At 35.8% G+C, this 23,982-nt stretch overlaps 1 protein-coding gene and 1 non-coding gene across 2 annotated transcripts in view; both read left to right on the forward strand.

Annotated features, from left to right (window-relative positions):
• LIN7A (lin-7 homolog A, crumbs cell polarity complex component) overlaps positions 1-23,982 on the forward strand; it is a 143,852-nt gene that overhangs the window by 77,700 nt on the left and 42,170 nt on the right. Inside the window, exons 3-4 of the mRNA XM_049783601.1 lie at positions 9,972-10,043; positions 12,721-12,930. Of these exons, the coding sequence (XP_049639558.1) occupies positions 9,972-10,043; positions 12,721-12,930 (282 nt within the window). The remainder of the gene's footprint in view (positions 1-9,971; positions 10,044-12,720; positions 12,931-23,982) is intronic.
• Positions 7,686-7,792, forward strand: LOC126023422 (U6 spliceosomal RNA). The gene has a single exon (XR_007500546.1). It is a non-coding gene; the product is annotated as a U6 spliceosomal RNA (small nuclear RNA).

Here is a 23,982-nt window from a genome sequence, read left to right on the forward strand (position 1 = left end):
CCCTTGTGAGCCAGAGCCAGCCCTGAAATTCTTGGGTGTGGCCCCAAACAACCAATATTTTATTATTTTTTTTTACTCCTTTATATCAAACAGTCAGATGTTAAAAATATAGGGATCATATTTTATTACAAATTAGAACGAAATTATTGCTTAATGTACATGAATGTGCATTAATTATACAAACCTGGTTCTAGCCACCTACGTTAAATTTAACAGCATTGGAGGGAAAATAATTAAATGAAAAACTACACTTTGTGAGAGATGGAGTTTGGTATTTTGGTGATTTGATAAGCCAAGATAGTCTTAGGGATTGCCAGCTTAGGCTTATTTTTTATTCTTCAATTTTCTTATATGATTTATTATTCATATTTAAAATCCACAGATTTCATACTTGTAAATTCTCCCACTCAGTGGTCATTCTCTAATATTCTGCATTGCAAAAAAAATAATTGATTCACTTTGAGAATGGTCACACTTTCAATTAAGGATAAAAAAGCAAAGTTCAGATTTTTCTTGTTTCAGTTCATATACTATGAGCAAATAATTTTTTGTTTTGTGTGTCTGATTTTGGGGTTACATCTGGCTGTCATTTCTTTGGGGGTGACTCTTGGATTTGCCCACAGGAACCACTCCTTGTGGTGCTGGGCAGAAAGGGGCACCTTTCTCCTCAGGGATGTGAAGCAGGGGTCCAACCCAGTCAGCTGTATGCAAAGCAAGCATCCTGCCTGAGATACTATTGCTCTAGTGAACAATTTTATCAGCCAAGTCCCATTTTTGTCAAACTTCTCTATGTAATATTTAAAAATATTTTTCTATTTAAAATTGCTTCTAACATAGTTCTCTGGTCTTATCAAATCCAAAAAATTTATGATGTGCCTTACAGAGAGAATTCTCATACTATATGTTTTATTTAGGTATTAATCACTTTATGATCTATTTTATTTTTCCCTCAATACAGAGGTTTGATATTGGCTAGATCAGTATTTGAAGAGACTTTATAGGCTATAACTGTATGTAATAATAAACTGTGCTCCTTATTTGAAAAAATATTTTTTGCTTTGAGAAGTTATACCTGATGCATCTGTATAAGAAATTTGTATAATTCAGAGCTTTTGAATGCATGAAAATGTTGAAATATGACAAAAATGTTATCACAGATTTTGGAAATATTACCAAAATGAATGTGACTTAGGGTTAGTGTTTGCTGAAGGATTTCTGTAATCTGATAAATTTTTGGAAAATGATCAAATATTGTACTTCTATTTTGAATACCTTTCATTATTTTTGGTATGTGTATATTTCTTTGCTTTATTTTGTCTTTGGGTCACACATAGCAGTGCACAGGACTTACTGTTAGCTTTGTACTCAGGGATCACTCCTGGCAAAGCTCCTGAGATCACACAGGATACCAGGGATCAAACTTGGGTTGGCAGCCTACAAGACAAGTGTTCCTTGCACTGTACTCTCTCTATATATTTGAGTATCTATTTTGAAGGCTATACAGATACTAACTAAAGATAGCTAAAAAGCCTTTAAATGATAAGTTTACATGTTTTGAGATAAGTTCAAGTATATTGAAAACAGGCTTTCTATTTTTTTAATTTTTATTTAGACACTATGATTATAAAGTTATGTAATAGGTTGTTTCAGACATTTTATCACATAAAATATTCCATCACAAATTCCACTAATTTCCTTTCTCTTCACCAATGGTCATAAGTTTCCTTCCATCTCCAAACCTGCCACTTCTTGTGAAACTGGTTTTAAGACTATGAATTCTCTAAGCTGTTTGCCTGTCCTGTATTGTTCCTTCAAAGATGAATGATAATCTACTGGATAGGGTATTCTTGGTGAAGTGGTCAATTCATTGAGTTTTTTTGTACTATATCTTCCATTCTGACCTGACTCATATTTGATAGATCTGCTCTGCATCTTATATGTGTTTCTTTGTATATAAGTTCCTTGTTTTTATCTCTCTGCTTTCAATATTTAACTTCTATCTTTGGGTTTTGTTTTTTTGGGTATCCTATATCTTGGAATTTTTCTATGTGGCTCTATTTTGGCTGGGATCCTTCAGGACTCTTGGTTCCCCATGCTATAATCTTGAACTATGGGGAATTATTTTTTAAATTATATTTTATTTATTTATATTGAGGGGCTTTGGGCCACACACAGTTGGTCTCAGAGGATACTCCTGGCTTTGTGCTCAGAAATTGCTCTTGGCAGGCTCAGGGGACCATAAGGGATGTTGGGGATCAATCCTGAGTCAGGCCAGTTGTGTGCAAGGCAGATGCCTTATCTGCTGTGCTATTGCTCCAGCCCCAAATTTGGGAAATTCTTACCAATACTTTCTTTGAATTATTTGTTTGTTTTCTTTTTTTTTCATCACATTTGCCTTCCTGTCCATAAGGGGCACTGATGATTCTTTGTCTCATGAGTCCTTATTATCTCAGAGCTATTTTCTGCTATTCAGAACATTTTTTGTGAGTATTTTTTAATTTTTTTATAATATCTTTATTTAAACACTATGATTACATGTTTGTAGTTGGGTTTTAAGTATAAAGTAAAAACAAACCCTTCACCGGTGCCACAATGAGAAACAAAGATTTTTTTTTCATTTATCATTTATATAATAGTTTTTAATAATATTCTTTATTTAAACACCTTGATTACACACATGATTGTGGTTGGGTTTCAGTCATATAAGAGGACACCCCCCCATCACCAGTGCAACATTCCCACCACTAATGTCCCAAATCTCCCTCCTCCCCACCCTGCCCCCACCCATACTCTAGACAGGCTTTCTATTTCCCTCATACATTCTCATTGTTAAGATAGTTGTGAATATTTTTTAAATATAACCTGCTGTGCATTTCTGCACTTCTGATTCTAGTGGTTTTTTTCATTTCCACTATCATGCATTCTTGTACTTTGTTTATCATCAGTACCTTTTTTAAAAAAATTTTTATTCATTAGATATATCACTATGAGGAGGATTTACTAAGCTAATCTACCTTGATGTTACTTCACTTATTGAACTTGCTGGGTTTCTACTTGTTTCCCCCAGTGGTTTTCTAGTTGTCTTACTGAGCTGGAAGTGAGTCTCTGAAGTTAGAACCTCTGAAATATGTAGAGGCCTTAGGCTGGAATTTGCTCTTTCCTCTCTACTCCTTTCCTCTGGAATGATGGAATAGCAAGCAGAAGTCCAAAACTTGCTTTCTTAATGGAAGGAGATTGCTTGGAACATTTAGAAAATAGAAGTGCTGGTGTATTGATTGGATAATTTAAAAAAAATTCAGAATTCATTTTTGGTCGTTTTTCACTGTGTAATTTTTTTTACTTGTAAAATTTATTACCCATTTTTAAATAATGACATAGTTTAAAAATATTGTAATCTATCTCATACTGAATTTCTATATGAAAACTTTTATTTATTGCAAGGATTACTTTCTGAATAGAGAAGAAATCTGTTTCATTTTTTGTTTGTTTGCTTTCAAGCCATACCTAAATGCGCTCAGGTATGGCTTTATTTCAGGTATCGCTTCTGGTGAGCTTGGGAACTACATAGGGTAGCAGGGATTGAACCCAGGTCAGCCTGTGCAGGCAAGTGCCTTACCCACTGTATTATCTCTTTGGCCCCTGGAACAATTTGTTTCTATATAATACATAAATATACATATATGTTAGTATTTTATCTATATTAAAGCATCCTTTTTCAAATTACATTTTAAAAACTATGCATTATTATTAAAGAAATAAAGTGAATTTTTTACAACAGTGCTAATGCTTATGCTTTGACATACAAAATTGCTGTGCCTTTGTCACTCCCAAAGATCCTTCAGAACTGACTTTGTATTCCTTTTAGCTTGCATCAAAGACCCTCCCATGTTCTTCTCTAGTTGGTAATCTCAGTTTTGTTGTCTAAATCCATTGGTCTTTGTTAATTCCCTTTCTTGTATCCCCGATCTTGTCATCAAGATGGAATTATTCTCAGTTTTTTCTACTTTGAACCTCTCTCCCATTACCAAATTCTGTTCAGTTTGTGCCTTAATTATATTTACTCTTTAATTCTGAATGTATTCAGTATTTCTTGCCTGGCAGGCTGCTAAAATAATGTTCTCTCATTCAGTCTATTTACGGTGTCCCTAATATTTTGAACAACATATTTCAGTTAAGATATTGCTTGTTTATCTGCAATTTTACTTTAGCTGGACTTAACTATTTTTTACGGATGCTTCTTGCAACTTTATTAACCAGTTATCATAATTCTAATTCAATAAATGGAATGACTAAGTTTGTTCTCAATAATTGAGACACATTATTTGCTTTCTGTATAAATACATCATTTACATAATATATACATAAAGTTTAATATTCATTTGGTTAACTGATATGACTCCCATGAATACATGAAAGCAACAATATACATACACTTAAAGTCAACCGAAATAATTACATCTAAATATTAGTAATTAACTTTAATATTCCTGTTTGTTTTTGTGTTGCTGTGTTTAGGGCTAATTCTTGGCTATCTCCTCAGAGATCACTCCTGGCATGCTCAGGGTACTGGTAATTAAATTCACATTTGCCATTTGCAAGGCAACTGCCTTAACTACTGTACTATTATTCTAGCCGTTTAACTTTGTTATTCTAGCAGATTTTCTTAAAACTGTAATATAGGTATCCTAGTTATAACAGTGTTCATATCTTCTGTAATTAAATTAATCCAATCAATAAAATTAGGAGTCATTTTAAATCCCAAACCTTGTTTGAATTTTACCCAAAGAAGCAAGCAGATGTAATCTAGTGTCTTTGGAGCAGTACTAATTAGAAATGACATCTTCCCAAAATACTGTTTAGGCATTTGTGTCACAGAGAACTCTGGCTATGTAACAAGGACAGGACAGAATCAACTGCCTCAAGGGAATTCTTTTTTAGACAGCCATAAGGAGTGAGGATACTCCCTGGTGGTTTGACCACCTGCTATGTTTTCCTGGTGAACAAAATGCACTCTTATATTTTGTTCTTGTATTTTCTCCCAGTTATAAAATGATTTATATAACATATTTAATTTGGGCAACATTATAAAAATTGTATGTAATAAGAACCCATGAGGAAATACCAACAATTATAAAGTAGGTGCAGAAATGAGTGGTTAATGACAGCTTTTAAAATGATAATCATTGGTTTTACAACTAATTGTTCTGTATTTATATAACAGTGTAATTAGTTGTGAAAGTATAAAAGCAAACAATATATTGCTGTTCCCTTTGGAAAATTAAATATATGGCACAGTCATTATAATTTGTTTAAAATAAATGATATGAACATTTTTTGATATGAACATTTTTAAAGTTTTAAAATTGATAGAAATTCTGATAACTATGTTATATAACATACCAATAATCCAGAAATCTCCCCAGAGAACTGAAAAACATTAAATGATTTGTCTCATCAGGCATGAGAAGTTATTGAATTTGTTAAATAATCCCAGAGTATCCTCCTTGAGTACGTGTTATGACTTCCACATCCCTTAGAAGAGCAAGATGGAGAGCCTATTAATATGTTTTAACCACTGGAAGTAATTACTAAGTGAAATTAGAAAGAGTTGTAATTTGTATATTATAGATGGATAGATATTATAGCCGTTATTTTGTCCAAAGGTATTACATGTTCTTTGTCTTCACCTAACTTGAGCATTGAAGATCACTTGCAACTTGCTACTGGAGTTCCTTCAGTCTGAAAATGCTATTTTCATACACTCCACTGAGACACAATGCAGACCACAAATGATGGACTCTCTTGATTCAGCTTTTCTGCTACTTGATATAAAGGAAATCATAAACATTATATAATATGTCAACAGAAAATCTGAGTCTTGTAATGGAACTGGGAAATACATGTGGGGGCTGGGAGAGGGAGACCAGGTTTCTGAACTTCTGGTATCATAGTCAATGAGTTATCCAAGAAGATCTAGATCTTCCTGTGTAGTCCAGTTTCCCTTTTAAGGGAGCTACCAGTCAAAGAAACTGGATGGCAGGCCCATATATAAGTAAGAAACAAATAACCACTCAGTCATTATAACAAATGTCTAGTAAAATGTAAGTAGGAGAATAAAGCTGCTTGTTGGAGTATGAGATATGTAGTTTGAACTAATAAATTGAATTATAAACTAAAGTGCTCCAGATTGTAGTCTACAACTCATAGCAAAATTCTTGCTGAATGGATGAAGAGAGAGGTATATCTGGGCTCATGGCTGTTTCTTATCACTGATAAGCATTAACTTTTACAACTATTAAAATCAGAGCTCCAAGGGGCTCTCTGATTAGAGATCTTTGAGTATTTCTGAAGGCATTGGAATAACAAGGAAGCAAACTGTGCAGAGGGTACCATGGGGATAGGAAAGCTAGATATTTTATTCCCCAATCAGTAGGTCTGTTTACATGGTCAAATTTAGTAGGTTTTTGTTTTTGTTTTCAATGATTATTCTTTGCGATTTTGTTGTCAGAAGAATCCTGTCAAAATATAGTTGAAGAAGATCTCTCTAGTAAGGCTGGTTTTATTTCTTGAAAATGGTACTTGCATTGGAGAGTAAACTGAGGTTTTTTTGTTCAGCTTACTAAAAGAAAACCTTATTCATTAAAGAAATTTGCATTGGTCGAAAAAGTAATGAAAGAATGAAGCAGTCTACAAGAAGGTTGTTGTATTCTTTGTAACAAACACAAAAACGAATCATAATGACTAGTCAGATTCAGAGGACTTGAAACTAAGAAGAGAAATATTTAGTCTGCTTGAAGAGACAGGAAATGCTGAACAGAGAAGATAATATTTAAATGGAGCTTTTATGTATCATATTTAACTTGGAAAAATAGAGTCTGCCAAGTAAAAGGACATTCCTAATAAAGCCAATAGCACATGCATAGGCCTGGCAATGGGAGGCTGGGATCTGTTTGGAAAATAATGGAGGCAGAAGTAAAAAGATAGGACAATAAAACTGAAGAGAAAACTAAATAATGCATTATTATCAGTGACTTGATTCATCATAGTCATAGTTGTTAAACATTGAAACATTTACTGTAAGGGCAAAGGACCTCTAAAATCAGAGGAGCAAATTGGTGAGTAGGTTTGCTATGATAAATGATAGCATTTAAGGAAATGTGAGCACTGTAAGACAATGATAATTAAAAATGATCAGTCTGGACAAGAACTGACTAGTAAAGGGAGATAAAGTGATATGCATTGATATGCATGATATCTTTTCCATAAAAATATTGCAAATCATAGTGTCTAAATTGAACAAAAGGAAAAAAGAAAAAGAGAGGGAGAGAGAGAGAAAGAGAGAGAGAGAGAGAGAAAAGAGAGGAGGGGAGGAAGCAGAGGGAGGAGGAGGAGGAGAAAATTGTCTACCTCAGACAGGGAGGGCAGAAGGAAGACTGGGAACATTGATGACAGGGAATGTGCACCGGTGAAGGGTGTTCTACATGGTATAACTGAAGCTCAGTCATGAAAACCTTTGTAACAGTGAAAAAATTCCACTGTATTATGAACAACCTTGTAACCATGGTTTTTAAATAATGAATTCAAAAAAATTGAACAATATTGCAAACCATAGTGTCTAAAATAAACAAAAAGAAAAGAGAGAGAGAGAGAGAGAAACACCTTGAGGCAAAAAGAATAAGTAATGCGTGCTCGCTTCGGCAGCACATATACTAAAATTGGAACGATACAGAGAAGATTAGCATGGCCCCTGCGCAAGGATGACACGCAAATTCGTGAAGCGTTCCATATTTAAAAAAAAAAAAAAAGAATAAGTAATGCATGTTAAATGAGCGAAAATGCTGTTCTGGTAACTGGAGAATTTGATTGAACAAAAATCGGTTTCTATAGAAGCCCTTGTACAAAATTGATCTCCCCCATCAGATATTTGGTATTCTAATTTATTTGATGGAGAGAGAGGCTCAATGTGACAGAATAGGGTGACCACCTTTCTCGTTCTTGTTTCTATCCTTAAAGTTTGCATAATTCTAAACAAACTACCTGGAGAAATGATTTGATATTTCTGGAGAATCAACCAAAATGTTTTTAGGAAATGATGAGCCAGCAAAAAAGTAAGGGAAAAAATTAATCCCAGCTACAACATGAATGATTGATTGTTGGTTTGGATTACACCTAGCTGTACTTAGTACTTCCTACTGTCTCTTGTGCTCAGGGATCATCCCTGGAAGGATTAAGAAGACATAATATGAAATATACTTCCAGAAAACAAGGGAAAATACTATCATACAAAGTTCTTGGGATACTTATATAGAAAACTTTTAGATTTAGATTCAAGGAAGTACTATATGAATTAGTCTTATCACTTATTAGAAATTGTAAAAGTAATGATAAAAAATATTTTTGTTTATTTGAGCCACACTCAGTGGTGCTCAGTAGTTACTCATGGTTCTATGTTCAGGAATCACTCCTGACAGGCTCAGGGAACCATATGGGATGCAGAGGATTAAAACCAGGTGGGCTGCAAGCAAGACAAATGCTCTACCCACTGTTTTATTACTCTGGCTTCGATTTTTTTATTTCTATAGTAGAATTTTTATGCAAGTAAATAGAAAGGAATTTTTATTTAAGAGGAAATAGTGCCCAGGATACAAGAGCCACCCACTGAGTGGGAGAAACTATTCACCCAATACCCATCAGATAAGGGGCTAATCTCTAAAATATACAAGGCACTGACAGAAATTTACAAGAAAAAAACATCTAATCCCATCAAAAAATGGGGAGAAGAAATGAACAGACACTTTGACAAAGAAGAAATACAAATGGCCAAAAGACACATGAAGAAATGCTCCACATCACTAATCATCAGGGAGATGCAAATCAAAACAACGATGAGATACCACCTCACACCACAGAGAATGGCACACATCACAAAGAATGAGAACAAACAGTGCTGGCGGGGATGTGGAGAGAAAGGAACCCTTATCCAATGCTGGTGGGAATGCCGTCTAGTTCAACCTTTATGGAAAGCAATATGGAGATTCCTCCAAAAACTGGAAATCGAGCTCCCATACGATCCAGCTATACCACTCCTAGGAATATACCCTAAGAACACAAAAATACAATACAAAAATCCCTTCCTTACACCTATATTCATTGCAGCACTATTTACCATAGCAAGACTCTGGAAACAACCAAGATGCCCTTCAACAGACGAATGGCTAAAGAAACTGTGGTACATATACACAATGGAATATTATGCAGCTGTCAGGAGAGATGAAGTCATGAAATTTTCCTATACATGGATGTACACAGAATCTATTATGCTGAGTGAAATAAGTCAGAGAGAGAGAGAGAAAAACGCAGAATGGTCTCACTCATCTATGGGTTTTAAGAAAAATGAAAGACATTCTTGCAATAATAAATTTCAGACACAAAAGAGAAAAGAGCTGGAAGTTCCAGCTCACCTCAGGAAGCTCACCACAAAGAGTGATGAGTTTAGTTTGAGAAATAACTACATTTTGAACTGTCCTAATATTGAGAATGTATAAGGGAAATGCAGAGCCTGTTTAGAGTACAGGCAGGGGTTGGGTGGGGAGGAGGGAGATTTGGGACATTGGTGATGGGAATGTTGCACTGGTGATGGGTGGTGTTCCTTTTATGACTGAAACCCAAACACAATCATGTATGTAATCAAGGTGTTTAAAAAAAAAAGAGATATAGATTTTCTTTAAAAAAAAGTTTACAATTTATTTCTAAAAGTGATTGGCTTCTCTGCTCTAAACTTTTAAATTCTACTTAACCTTCTCCAAAGTAGTCATAATTTTTGTCTAAATTGCCATAATTAATTCTAATTTATTTTATATAGTAAGTTGAATCTTCTGTATTACAGTGAAACATTTTTTTCCTCCTCTTAGTGTGTAAAAATTGATGCTATTCAAATTCTTACACCTTTTTTTTCTATGTGAAAATTTTAGGTGTATCAATATATGCATGAAACAATTACGGTCAGTGGCTGTCCTGAATTCCGTGCGAGGGCGACGGCCAAGGTAAGTCTTGAGTAACTTTAAAAATACCCTCTAGCTCAGTGATGTAGTAATTGACTGTGCGCGTGTGTGTTTCAGGTATTCTCGTGTGTACACTGTAAGAGAATTTAGACATCAGTGGCAGCCCAGAGTCTAGAACCAGTACTACTTCTCAGGTAAAAAATTCCTAATGGAAAATTGAACGTTTCTGCTGCTTCTGTAGCTTAAGAAAGGAGAATGATTTCATTAAACTCACTCACAGTCCATTTGGCACAAGCAAATCTACTGGTCCATCTATGAAATGTTCCATTTTTTTTTCTTGGATCCAAACAAAACCATTTCTGAATAATTGTATGAATATTTATTTGCACAGGTTTCATGCAATGATGTAAGATAGACTTAAAACAGAATTAGATGACACATTGATGCAGGGTCCCTCTGTATATTCAGCAGCGTAGTCAATGTCTCTTGCTGAAGTAATATGAAGTGGACTTTGAGAATTGTCTCCTTTTAAGATAGTGACTTAGAAATTTAAACCCAGATATTGCTAAAACCATCCAACTGGAGATTTTGGGATAATAGGATCTTGAAATTATCTGGAAAATATACCATTGGGAAACAATAGTTTTACACAGAAATCATTGTGCATTTCTTATTTTATAAATATGAAGATATTCTAGATACACCACTTACTTATATAAAACTTTCTCTTCCCAATGAAGGATAAGAAATGGTGAAAAAGGGGCTGGGCAGTGGCGCTAAAGGTAAGGTACCTGCCTTGCCTGTGCTAGCCTTGGATGGACCGTGGTTCGATCCCCCGGTGTCCCATATGGTCCCCCAAGCCAGGAGCAACTTCTGAGCACATAGCCAGGAGTAACCCCTGAGCGTTACCGGGTGTGGCCCAAAAACCAAAAAAAAAAAAAAAAAAAAAAAAGAAATGGTGAAAATAATACAAATATTTCATTTGATTCATTTGATTATTTTGTGTTACATCATTTCTTTTTTTGGGTTCTATTATGACATTTTTGTTTTCATTCTGTAAAGGAACACTGTAGATTTAATCATTGTTTTTGCTCCCCCCTTTTTAACCTGGGGTCTTGTTATCATGACATCAGTATTTGCTTGTACTGAAGTGGAATACACAGAAAAATGATCCCTACTTTGTTTAATTAAGGGCAAAGTGAATTATATAGTATTTTACCATTCTCATTTCTTATTCATGTAGAACAGCAGGAGAGCAGCATAATGTTGCAATAGCACAATCTTTTCTGGTTGTTTCTGGGCTGTCTGTGTTGCATCCATGTCAGCCATTAAAATCTATGCATGACAATGAGGTTTGCATGAGCAAATGCATGTAGCTAAAGTCAAGCCATTATTTCCATATCACCCACTCTCTTTCACTAAATGCAGACAGTAGCCTAATGCTAAATGGATGTGATAATGTGGTGCGTGGAAAAGAATGTACAGTACCCAGAAATCAATATTTTCATAGTGTGTTGACTAAATTACTTTCTAGTAGGCATATAATCAACTGTGGTTAATGCAGACTAATAGAAATGGAAAAGAAAATATAGGCAAGAATCTCCTCTTGATAGACATGATTTAATTGCTGTTATTTTACTGGTTAGGGTGAGAACTCTGGTAAGTTGTTTACTCAAAGTAATACTTTGCATAAAACAATTTTAAAATAAATTTAAGGATGCATGAAGTAGTACCTTATAAATCTGGGTATAAAACATAGACTGTTTAGTTTGCCTACATTTCTATCTATAGTGTTTATAGTTGAACTATTAGTATAAAATGTAGAATGGGAGATATTATGCTAAAAGCCTCCAATCAAAATATGGAATATCATTGTGAAATTTCACAGTAAATATGAAATAGCAAAACTCTATTATTGAGTATATTACTTATTATTATATTATTTATTTTAGCTTTTATTTTATTTTAGATAATCTTCAAGCTTTTAAAATGTGAACTAAGTGAGCTACAGGCCTGGCAATATTAAAGTTATAGATGTACTCACTCGCATATGTATATGTGTATATTTATATCATACATATAAATGGCCTTTTGTATATCAATTAAATATTTTTGAATATTTGTGTGCAAGTACTTTTAGTTTGTTTATCAAAGTCCTCTGGGTGCATAGAATGAACATTTACACAGAGGTGACAATGCATCATGTGTAGGTACTATATAGACCATAGCTAATTGGAGTCCAAAGACAAGATAGAAAGAAATTCATTTAGTCATCATAGTTGGGAGAGATTTTATATTTGGGAAGAAATTCCCATTCAGCTGTGCTTGGGATTTACTCTTGGTTTTGACTGTGTGCTCAGGAATCACTTCTGCTGGGGCTCAGACACCCTATGTGGTTTTGGCGATTGAACTCAGGCTGGCTAAGGTGAGGCAAATGCCTTCCCTACTGCATTGTGTCTTAGGGTGCACTGGGAATGCTTATTTATGAAGAAAAGATTGTTTATCTGAGTGGAATCTCTCTACCTGTCTGCAAATAGCTGGGCTGGGCCTGGCCAGAGAAAGGCACTATGAACAGTGCCATAGAAGAAAGATGTTCTACCTTCTGTGCTTTCTTCCACAGGAGAATGTCAGAAAAGTTTAAGGAGCACCGTGTGTCCCACTGCAGCATGCGTGTCTTATTTGCTTTGCTCCTTTACCAAACGACCATCTTTTCTTGCAGGCCACAGTGGCAGCTTTTGCAGCTAGTGAAGGCCACTCCCACCCTCGGGTCGTTGAACTGCCCAAGACTGAAGAAGGCCTTGGGTTTAACGTGATGGGTGGAAAGGAGCAGAACTCACCCATTTATATCTCTCGCATCATTCCTGGAGGGGTGGCTGAAAGGCATGGAGGCCTCAAAAGAGGGGACCAGCTGCTCTCAGTGAACGGAGTGGTAAGTTCATAAGTTAACCAGATGTTTTCTCCCTAGCAACATTGTGTTTTGATGCCTTATAGGAATACACGTAGTAATCTTAGACCACATCAGGAGTTTGTGTCCAGTAACTTCCTAAGTATCAATGGGTGTTACAGCTAGAATAGCAGTAACTTTATATTTCTTTCCCATTTAGTCTTGGTCTGGTAGGATGAATAAGTTAAAGAGCCATTCCAAAAATTAAATGTAACTTGTACAATTTCCTTATGAAATGCTGGAGCTTGAGCTGGAGTACAACTGTCTGCTATAGCACTTGTCTTCTGTGTGTGTCTTCAGTTTCCTTCCTGGCATACTACCAAAACAGAGTTTGACTGAACTCTTGTTTAGGTCATAATGATATTCACACACTGTTTTTGATGGGGGTAGTTGGTTGACACCCAGAGGAACTCAGGGGTTACTCCTGGCTCTGTGATCATAAATTGCTCCTGCCAGGCTCTGGGGACCATATAGGATGCTAGGAATTGAACCGTGTTCTGTACGAGATTGGACATATGCAAGGCAAACGCCCTACTGCTATGCTATCACTCCAGATTGATATTCACACACTTTTAATTCAAAGTTAAGTAAATATATACATTTAGCAATAAAGAGAAATAGTACAGAGAAATAGTACAATGAAGATGAGTGCGGACCTTGCATGTTAATGACCCAGGCTCAGTGCATATTGTGGCATCTCATAGGGCCCTCTGAATACCGAATACCACCCAGAATAATTTTTGAGTGGAGAACCAGGTACTAGTAATCTTTGAGCATCACTGGGTGTGAATTGACCTTCCCCCCAAATTTATATAAAAGATAAACTTACTTTAGCATATGTATAGGCCCCCCCCTTTTTTTTTTCTTTTTGAGGTCATTTGGGCCACATCCAGCAATACTTCAGGGTTTACTCCTGGTTCTATCTCAGAAATTACTCCCCATAGGCTTGAATTATCATATGGGATGCCAGGGATTAAACCCAGGTCGGCTGTGGGCAAGGCAAATGTTTACCCCCTGTGCTATCTCTCCAGCCCCTGTATAGATTCTTTGAACTAAATAATATTACTAAATATATATTAATTATCCTGTGAATTATTATCTTACCTATTTATCATATGTATTTATATTTCACATAAAGTAAATTAACAAGTATAACATTTTATAGTAGAACTATTTCTTATTTTTTTATATATTTTTGTTTGGGTTATAATTTAATTTGGGTCACACCCACCACTGCTTATGATCCTATATCTGTGCTCAAGAATTATTTCTGATAGTGTATGGAAGACCATATTTGATACCAGGCATATAGGATCTTTCCCATGAATAGATCAGCATGAGTTTTTGAGGTTACTGTTATATTCTGCTAATAAAATTGAGAATTTATCGATTTTGGATTCCATTTTAATTTATTTAGTGTTTAGGTATAAGTTTCTTAGTGCTAGAAAATTCTACAAAGCCTGGGTTTAGACTGACCTAGATCTCAATTTCTGTTGCCAGAAATGATGAACACTTGACTGTTTGATTCAGGTACTGGCTCAAACATTCTTCTAGTGAGTTTTGTGTGTGTTTGTGTGTGTTTTGGGTCACACCTGGCAAGTGCTTAGGAGTTACTCCTGGCTCTAGGCTCAGAAATTGCTCCTGGCAGGTTCAGGGGACTATATGGGATGCCAGGATTCAAACCATTGCCCTTCTGCATGCAAGGCAAATGCCCTATCTCCATGCTGTCTTTCTGGCCCCTCTTTTATTTATTTTTGCATTTGCTCTTTTGTTTCCTTCATGTTTGTTGTTATTTTAGTAGTCCTTTCTGTTCTTGCAATGATGAATTGTAGAGCAGTTATTGTAAAACAGCTACAAAGCTAAGCCTTGTGTTTAGATGGTGAGCAAAGAAAAACGGTGTAAGGGAATTTCTGCCTTATGGAGTATAGGATAGCAATGATTATAAGAAACATATAAAAAGTAGTAACATCCCAACTACTTATTTCAGTCTAAAGGAGAGTCTCCTTTTAGTTCAGATATGCAGTATACAGAGTAATGATTTTCTGCCATATGTGTGTAGTAGTTTCCAGAGAAAATTGACTTCTGAAAAAAACATGAATTATTGATAATTCACTGGAGTTTGGGGAATTTTTATATGTTCAAAGTGTTATAAATTCTATCCTTTCTATTTTTTTCTAATAGTAATGAAGGTGAAAGAGAGAAATAGGCAAATAGAGCCTTGCTTTTCCATAAAGACATGATTACTGTGGTATATGATTATCGAGTATCCCTATTAGCCTTCCAAATGGCTCTCTACATTCTCTATATCTGTATATCTAAAAGTATTTATTTATATCAGCAGAAAATGTAAACAGATTAATGACATTCTTCTGTAGTTTGAGATCAGAGCAGCCCAGCTCAAAGGAACACTGCATTTGTCTTCATTCTGGGCTAGGTCAGAGTCGGCTAGCACTTAAGCTATATGGAATTCACCAGCCCAACTATCAGTTCTCTTTCTAAACATTAAGAAGAGGCCCCTTTCTTTTGCCTAAAAATTATGCTTTATGATTCAATTTAAGGCTACCTTATGGGGAAGGAACATTCTTCTATGAACCGCATGGTATTAGCCCAAGCACAGTTAAAATGTTTTTAATATATGGCAGCTTTATTAGTACATCTCAAATCAGGGATACATTTGGCTAAGTTTGAGTCCTTAGCTCTCTATTATAGATCTTGATCTTGTCTTGCATTTGTTTGTTTCCTCAAATTAATAACTAGATAAAACTAAATCTCTAGATAAATCAATCAAGACATCATGAGCTGTCTGTGATTGCTTATAGTTTTATGTCAAATTCCTATATAAATGTAGTTTTCTGAGGTATGGACATATAAATGTAGTTTTCTGAGGTATGGACATGAGAAGAGAAAGAGAGAGAGGGAGAGAGGGAGAGAAATAGAGAAACTTGGAATAGTTGTCCCAAAAAGAACTATTTCATCTAGATTTAGAGCAACTAGTGTTTTTATTTGGAGATGCCTTCTCAGAGAAGCTAACTCAAAAGTAACCATGTTCTGGCAAACTGAGAGCACTTCAGAGTCAAAACCTTTATTGTTAGCAATACTTATAGTGATAAACTTGAAATAGTAATTGTCTCAACCAAAATTTTCAGAACCTGGGAACAGATGATATTTTTAATTAGAAACTTGTTCATATGTGACTGCTTTGTGTGCTGTAGGATACTGAGCAGTGTTCCTAATTAGCAGTGCTTCCTTCTTCAGTATTGACAGCTGAAATATCTGTCTACATAAATTTCTGTGAACTAGTTTAAAGATCATACTTTAAATGCTTCCATAAAACTGTCAGAAAAGATTAAAGAGGGCCCCTTATGGATGCCTCTGGGAAAGGGACAATTTCAACAAACCAGAGATGAAATCATAGAGAAGGTCGGTATGATGTGATACACCTAGAAACATGAAACTTAAGTTTTTTGGAAATAGAAACTTATCACTACCAAGTTTCTCATGTCTGACCTTAACTTTAATTTAGAGTGATTGGTAGAAATTCTTTGACAACATGTCAGGAAGAGAAATGTGCTAAGCCCTCACCCCTTGCTTGAGCTTCTGCCTAGGCTCTTCTAGAAGAGCCTGTTTTGGTTTGGTCACTCAGTAAAATCTGTGAGTGAAATCTCAAGAGAGACAGAGAAATGTTGAAATTTCCCACTAGGTTTACAGTGAGACTGGCCACTAAACTAGAAGCACTGCCACTGTCAGTCCTGAAATTCTTTTGTGCTTGTTTCTAGGAATACTGAAAATGTTAACTCTATATTAAATTATCATGATTCCATTTCTATTGACTGGGAAGCAATGCATGAACCAGCTTTAAATATCATTGCATGGGTGATGGCCATCTAAAGAGATAGAGCTAATTACTGCAGAAGTCCTCTGCATACAACATTCACAAGAGTCTCATTTTATTAAATGAGATTAGCAGGAGGAATAACGTAGAGACATATATGAAAGAGGTTACTTGGTCACCATTCAGGATTATAAATAAGGGTAAGAAAATATGCTTTTATGCAGATATATGGTTAAACAAGTTTGTTCGGAATCTGTGAAAAATTTTGCTATTGATTCACTTAAAAATAATTTATTATGCAAATAAAATAATGTGCCAGGGATTATTTAAGGCAGCCAGGATTCTTTGGCTAAGCAAGAATAGAAATATTCTATCATGGAATTTGCATTTGAGGCATTCAAGGAAGACAAGCTGCAAAAAAAAAAAAAAAAAAAAAAAAAGTAAATACCAAAATGTTAGATGATCTCAAGGACTAAAGGAGCAAAGAGGGCCAATGTCATGGAAAGAGGCTAGTGATGGGAGACAAAATGAGATTGCAGGGCTGGATGGGCAGAGGGCCTCAGTGAGGCAATATTTGAAGAGAGAAGAAGAGAGTAGATGTGAGCCACATGAATATACAGAAAAAAAAAAAAAAACTGTTCATTCAATGAAAAGTTGATCTGCAAGTTCCTAATGGTGAAGATTAGGAGCAGATTCCTCACCAGGAACTTGGAAATGAAGTCAGAGATTATACTAACATTCTATTAAGGGTTTATTTATTTTAAAAATAAAAGCACCTCTTTAGAAATCTGATTTCTCTACATATCTGCCACTACATTGAAAGGCAGTTTAACTTATCTGGCTCTTAGGATTAGCAAGAACCCCCATCACCCTTCCAAGTATTATAATGAAACCAATAATCAATGTAAAAACCATCTTCATGAAAGTTTCCAACCGAGGCATTTGGTAAACATTCTAAGTGCACTATGCACAAACCTTTTTCAATCTCACCAAATCCCTATAGAATGTCAAATAATTTAGTCATTTTTTGAAGTTGTAAAGCAGTGGTAGCTTCTCTCTACCATAGTTTTGTCATTGTTAAGAAATGCTAATAGGGTCTTTTCTGAATCCCTCCTCAGAGGGCTCCAAAGGGCACCCCCAAAAAACTGTGTCCTGGAGCTGCGCAGGCCTAGAGACTAAGAAACAACCAGTGAGTAAGGACTGCGGTGGGAGTTACCAGGCAGAGAGCTGATTCCTATGTCTGTGGAGCTTCTCCCCTGCTGTGCCCTTGATGACTGTGATAACCTGAAGGGACCTGTTGGCTTTGCTGTGTTTCCTCTCTGTCCCTAGAGGCCAAGAAGAGCGCTACTGCTTTGCTTTGCTTCATGGCTATGCACTCTTTCTAACCAATGAACCCCACCAAAACACGCAGAAAAAAATCACACTACAATGACAATGACAATGGGGAAACCTTGCAGGCAAACACCATGCACAGAGAATGAAGATGATAGCTGTGATGATCCAAAAAATTCCAACCATCTTGTTAACCTTCAGATAAGGAGTTTAGAATAGAAATATGGAGGATGGGCATAGAACTCAAAGAAAGCATAGATCGATCTGAACAGACCACAAAGACAGAAATCAGAAAAATCCAAACTGAAATAACAGATCCGAAAAACATGGTAGCTCAACTGAAAAAGTCAGTGGATGGACTCTCCAGCAGGGTAAGAGCAGCTGAGGACAGAATCAGTGTGCTGAAAGATCAGATACAGAACAATGCAATAGAGCAGAAGAAACTGGAAAAAACCCTTAAGACAAACAATCGGACAATGGCAAAAGTACTCAAGGAACGTGAACAGATGAGAATAGAAGTCTTTGATAAATTCAACAGAAACAACAGAAGAATCATTGGAGTGCCAGAGGCCAAGGTAGGAGATCACCAGGAAGAATCAATAACAAAGACATCAGCAAAGAGATACTCCTGGAGTTAAAGACAGCATGCTATCAAATCCTGCATGCCTGAAGAGTACCACCTAAAAGAAACCCAAAGAAAAACACCCCAAGACACATCTTTGTTACAACAACAAATCAGACAGATAGAGATAGAATATTGAAAGTAGCAAGTTTAGTAATAGCACATAAAGCAAGGCTTTGAGTTACTTCTCCTATTGTCCAGCTCAGCCTAAGTTTTTCCTGGTAAAATTCTGGCCTCGATTATCTTAGTCAGAGTAGTGAAGGCATATACAGCTTTTAGTTCTGTCATGACCAGTCTGCTACAACCAGTAAATCCATTTAATTCAGTCAGTTCCATAAAAAGACAGGTTTTTTTCCTCCACCTTAACCTTCAACCTTGCCAGATAGCTGAAAAAATTTGGCTTGTTCCATTTCATAAACCCAGCAAGACTGAATAGATTTTCATTTCAGCATCCCATTATTTACAGATAATTTCTGGGGATTGGTCAAGGATAGAGCAATTGGTTTATTAATACTTTACTAGTCATGTTAGGTTTACCCAGGCGTGGCCAATGTAACGAAATGAATGTTGAGGTCAGCATAATGAGTGGGAGCTGGCCCTGAGCCTCTCATCCTCTGTAAGTAGGAGAGAGTCTGTCCCATCCCTCTTCAGCATTGGGAGAGATTCTGATCTCCAGAACTTTTCTCAATGCTGAGAGTAGGGCCCAGGCTGTGGCCAGTCCTTGCAGATCTAAACTTTCATAAATGATTTCTGATTTCCCTAGGCCAGTCTGCCTCTATGGTTAGCAGAGTAACAGTATCAAAGATTACTAGACCTGCTCCTGTTATTTAACCTCAACCTCTTTCAGCTCTATCTTCCTAGAAGAGAGCTATGGGTTCCCCTAGCTGACTTTTAAGATTTCTATCTACATGAAGAGTAAACTACACTATGAGAGAGAAAAACTTTCTGCCTGTATTTATGCAAACCAACATAGTGCATTGAAGCCTAAAAATACTGAAGGTGCCAAGAAAAGAGAAAAAACATTGCTTCCCAATTTACAAAACACATAGAACAATCATTATGGAAATAAAATTTTAAATTCATTTGGAAAACCTTTATTTCCCTTCATTTCTAAAGGCCCAATTTTATAACACTTCCATAGAGTTCTCTATAAAAACATTAGCTCATTTCTAATTTAGAGACACTAATAATAATCATCCAGTTTGGCAATAGTTTCTTTCCTTACTACACATCCTCAAACTTTCTGCCCATACCTTTACATTCACTCTGAAATAAAAATGCATGTTTATTTCTTTCTATGTTTAAGGTATATTTCTCCACTAGTGAAGCTGAACATCTTTTAACTGGGAATTTTCTGAGAGGAAATGAATCATACAGAAATCTGATAGCAGTGCACTAAAAAGATACGATACAGATGTGAATCATTGCATGATTTGAGGTATGACTGATAAGAAATGTCTATAAGACAAAGTTGGAGAGGCAAACCAGGAGCAGACAGTAAAATGTAGGCTGTCACAAAGGTTTTACATTTTATTGTGAGCAAGATTATCTAATAGAAAATAAGTATTATTTGGAATGGACTTTAAAAATTGATCAAAACTTAAGTTAGTAGAATGGAGAAAGGGCATTCTAGACAGGGAAAAAAACAGTAGTTGGAAATAGTAAAATATATGCTGAAATCAAAAGCTGTTGGTGCTCATTTACTGAAGATGAATATAAAAACACAACTTGATTTATTCATAACTGAAGTACATTTTATGTATTGGATGTTTTTATCCCCTTATATCTAAAATAGGGAATTATTCACCTGGTAAAGGAACTCTTTCTTGGGTAAATTCAGGGGTTCCAGTTTAGTCTTTGGTACATCATAGGAATAGTTATTTTTTTTGTATAGTTCCTGATTGCAGTAGGAATAGTTATTTAAGCCATAATTTACATCATAAAATGAGATGCACTTTTTGTCATTTTCTCTATTTGGGAATTAAAGTTCAGGGACAGTAAATACCTTTTTCCAAATCTTACTTTTCTCCAAATCTGTAAACTTTGGTCCTAATTTCCCAAACCCAATCTCCACTGAATCCAGCATCCTGAACAATACTGCTGCACTTTTTTTCTGTCTTTATTCCTCTTTCTGCAACCTAGGGAGAGACTCTTTGAATTTGTCTAGGAGAGAGGCCTCTCTGCACCTTTCTCTGCCTGAACTCGGTCTGTTTCTATCTTGGAAATGAGCCACAAAGTATAGAGATCATTCTAAATGTCATGCTCTTTATTGGTGATCTGGCTATAATTCAAATCCTGATACTCCAAATCTCGTTGCTGGTAATTCTGCCCTTTTCACCCAGAGTGCTCTTAGGGTTCCTGGGATGAGTGTCAGGGTAGCTCTCCATTTTAATTATGAAATGCATTTATGAGCTTCAGGAGCTTGGAAGCAAAGATGGTGTGCACCCAATCTTCATTATCCTGCTCACAAACATTTCAAGAAGAGAGAGTGAGGGGTCCCACAAGTCTGGGAAACTCACCATTGGAAAATCTGGCCCTCTTGACTTCCTGAGTGATATCACTCAAAACTATGCCGACTGATCTAAAGAGTTTATTTTCTAGAAATATTTTTCCACTCAGCCTTTTTCTGTTCATCATATGTCTAATGCTCACTTGAGAAGATGAAGATGAGCATGTGTGGATGTGTGGACTTGAATTATAGCCAGATCATCAATAAAGAGCATGTGTGGATGTGTGTCTGTAAAATAGTTGCATGTGTATTGTGTGTGAGCATGTTTCATCTCAGTTCAAGATTTTCCCTTTCTTTTACTTCAGAATTTCAACTGAGTTATTGTAGTTACATCGATAACCAGGTAGACTGCAATCCTGCAAGATGAGTGAAGTCAACCTAATGTTGGGTTTATGATTTCTGGCACTCGCTTCCTTCTAACTCTTGAGGTCATTTTAAATTTCAGCCTTCAGGATCTCCTGCTAATCATCTGCACTCTCCTTGATCATTACCATGGTTTAAACATTTGTGGGGGAGGATCAGTACTCTCCTTACATAAAAATGTGTGTTCTTACTATAAAAGTGGATTTTCCTGTGCAGATGGGTTCTCGAGAATTGTATTAAATATTTTCAAATCTCAGAAAGTTAAGCTGGAAGAGTTGATTGTGAATTTCAGACAGAGACCTGGATTCCTCTCCACTGTTTAGGCTTTATGTTTTATCAGTACAGTGTCACTTGTCCTGCCCTGACCCATATATGCCTTCTTAATTCCCCCCCCCCTTTTTTTTTTTGCTTTGTTGGTTTTTGTTATGAAGGAAGAGGACCAAATCCTGTCTCTCAATATATCTGCTCTTTCTAGTCTATACTTTTCTAATTGCCAATTTTCTCACTGTGCAATCCATTTAATACAATGCCCCAGAAATTGTCTATCATCCTGTCCTGACTTTTCTTACATCTCAAGGTTTCTATCTGTCTAGCAGAAGATGCCCTTCTTGATTTTGCCTTTTGTTAGGTGCTGTGAGTTTTACCTCATCTTTCCTTTCTTCTACCAACTAATTCCTTACCTGATCCTGCTTGAGTGTAGCTGAATGTGATGCTAGAAACAACCAGAGAAGGGAGAGGGCTGGACCTGGCCGAGAACTTTCTTTCTGTCTGTCTGAACCTTCTACCATCCCCAGTGAACCCATTATCTATTTTGTTTGGATACCTTTTAAATTGGCAAGATTTAAAGTGACCGATTAAGTTAAGACACGCTGATGGCATAACTCCATCCCACACACAATGTAACAGTGTGATGATACATGCATGTACACACCCTTAAAGTCTTTTTTTCTTTTAGATTGATCAGTTTTCTGATGGATTCCCCCTCTCAAACCCACCAACATTCTGTATGCTTCTAGCTTGTCCAATTCAGCACATAGCTGTCTTTGTCGAAACAAAGTGCGATACTGTGAAGGGACTGAGAGCACCATCTCTCATTAATAAATAATTGTTTGTAATTAACATAACAATTGTATACATAGAAATGATGCTTCTGAATTACTTAACTGTGATTAAAGGCAATCATTTAGTTCCCAAAGTTCTCCCAACATACTCCATATACTATTAATTTATTGAATAAAGGTTTGCTTCCTAAATGATCAAAAGGAAGCTTCTAACTACTGCAAATACAAATTCTATTGTGCTGTTACAATGCTCTTCCAAAGTACCTGAAGTTTCCGGATATATTCATACACACAATACACACAGGAATAATTTCTGAGTGCTGGGTCAGGAGTAAGCCCTGAGCACATCTGGATTTTGCTCCCAAAGAAAATAAAACAAAAGCCCTACAATTATATATCACAGAGCTTATGGTTTTTTTCTTGGTATTTTTTTTAGAGGTGGGGGCTGGTGACACTTATAAGTATGATGGACTCTCCTAAGAACTTTATATAGATGAAATTTTAGGGACAAAGTAATCCAACAAAGTAGATATTTTATGATATCCATTTTACAGAGATAGAAATTGAGACTCATATACTAAGCAGTTTTTCTGAGCTTACAAATCTAAGAAGTGTTAATTCAAACTCAGGGTGTATTGGTTTCTTATCCCAATAGAAGACTATGTACATATTGATGATTTATTCATTGACTATGTGAGTATACAACGAATGTGGAGTAGAGATAAATAAGACTCATCATACCATTAGACTGTTAATAGCAGAATGATTACAGATAGCAGAATGACTGTGATAGCAGAATGATTACAAACTGATGGATTTTAGTGCCCTACCATAGATATTAGTGTTTAGGCAGGCACAATGCACATTAATAGAATATTAGCATTTTTTCAAGGAATCAATGGCATATTTTTCTATACTGTGGCCACTTTTCTTTAACAAAAGAGAATACATTCAGAACAGATGAACATAGCTGAAAAAGAAAGAAAATTTTAAAGAGTCATCAAGATTCTTTCTGATTATATCCTATAATTTGTGTGGAGACATTATATTCTGAATTAAATGTCCAACTGATGTAATGCTTTTTCATGACCAAAACTGTTGACTATGGAGTTGCACTAAAGAACACTTAAAAGAATTCTCTCCTACCCAACCCTCTTGCCAGTAGTACCATAGTATAAGTTTTTTTCTGATTGCTTTGTTTGTTTGGGGCCACAATCTAGCTGTGCTTGCGGCTTACTCCTGTCTGTTTGGCCCTCAAACAAAAAATTATAATTGTAAAAAATAATAAGTTTTTACAACATTCTGCAACTAACATGTT

Source organism: Suncus etruscus, chromosome 11, assembly GCF_024139225.1.
Source record: "Suncus etruscus isolate mSunEtr1 chromosome 11, mSunEtr1.pri.cur, whole genome shotgun sequence".
Taxonomy (NCBI): domain Eukaryota; kingdom Metazoa; phylum Chordata; class Mammalia; order Eulipotyphla; family Soricidae; genus Suncus; species Suncus etruscus.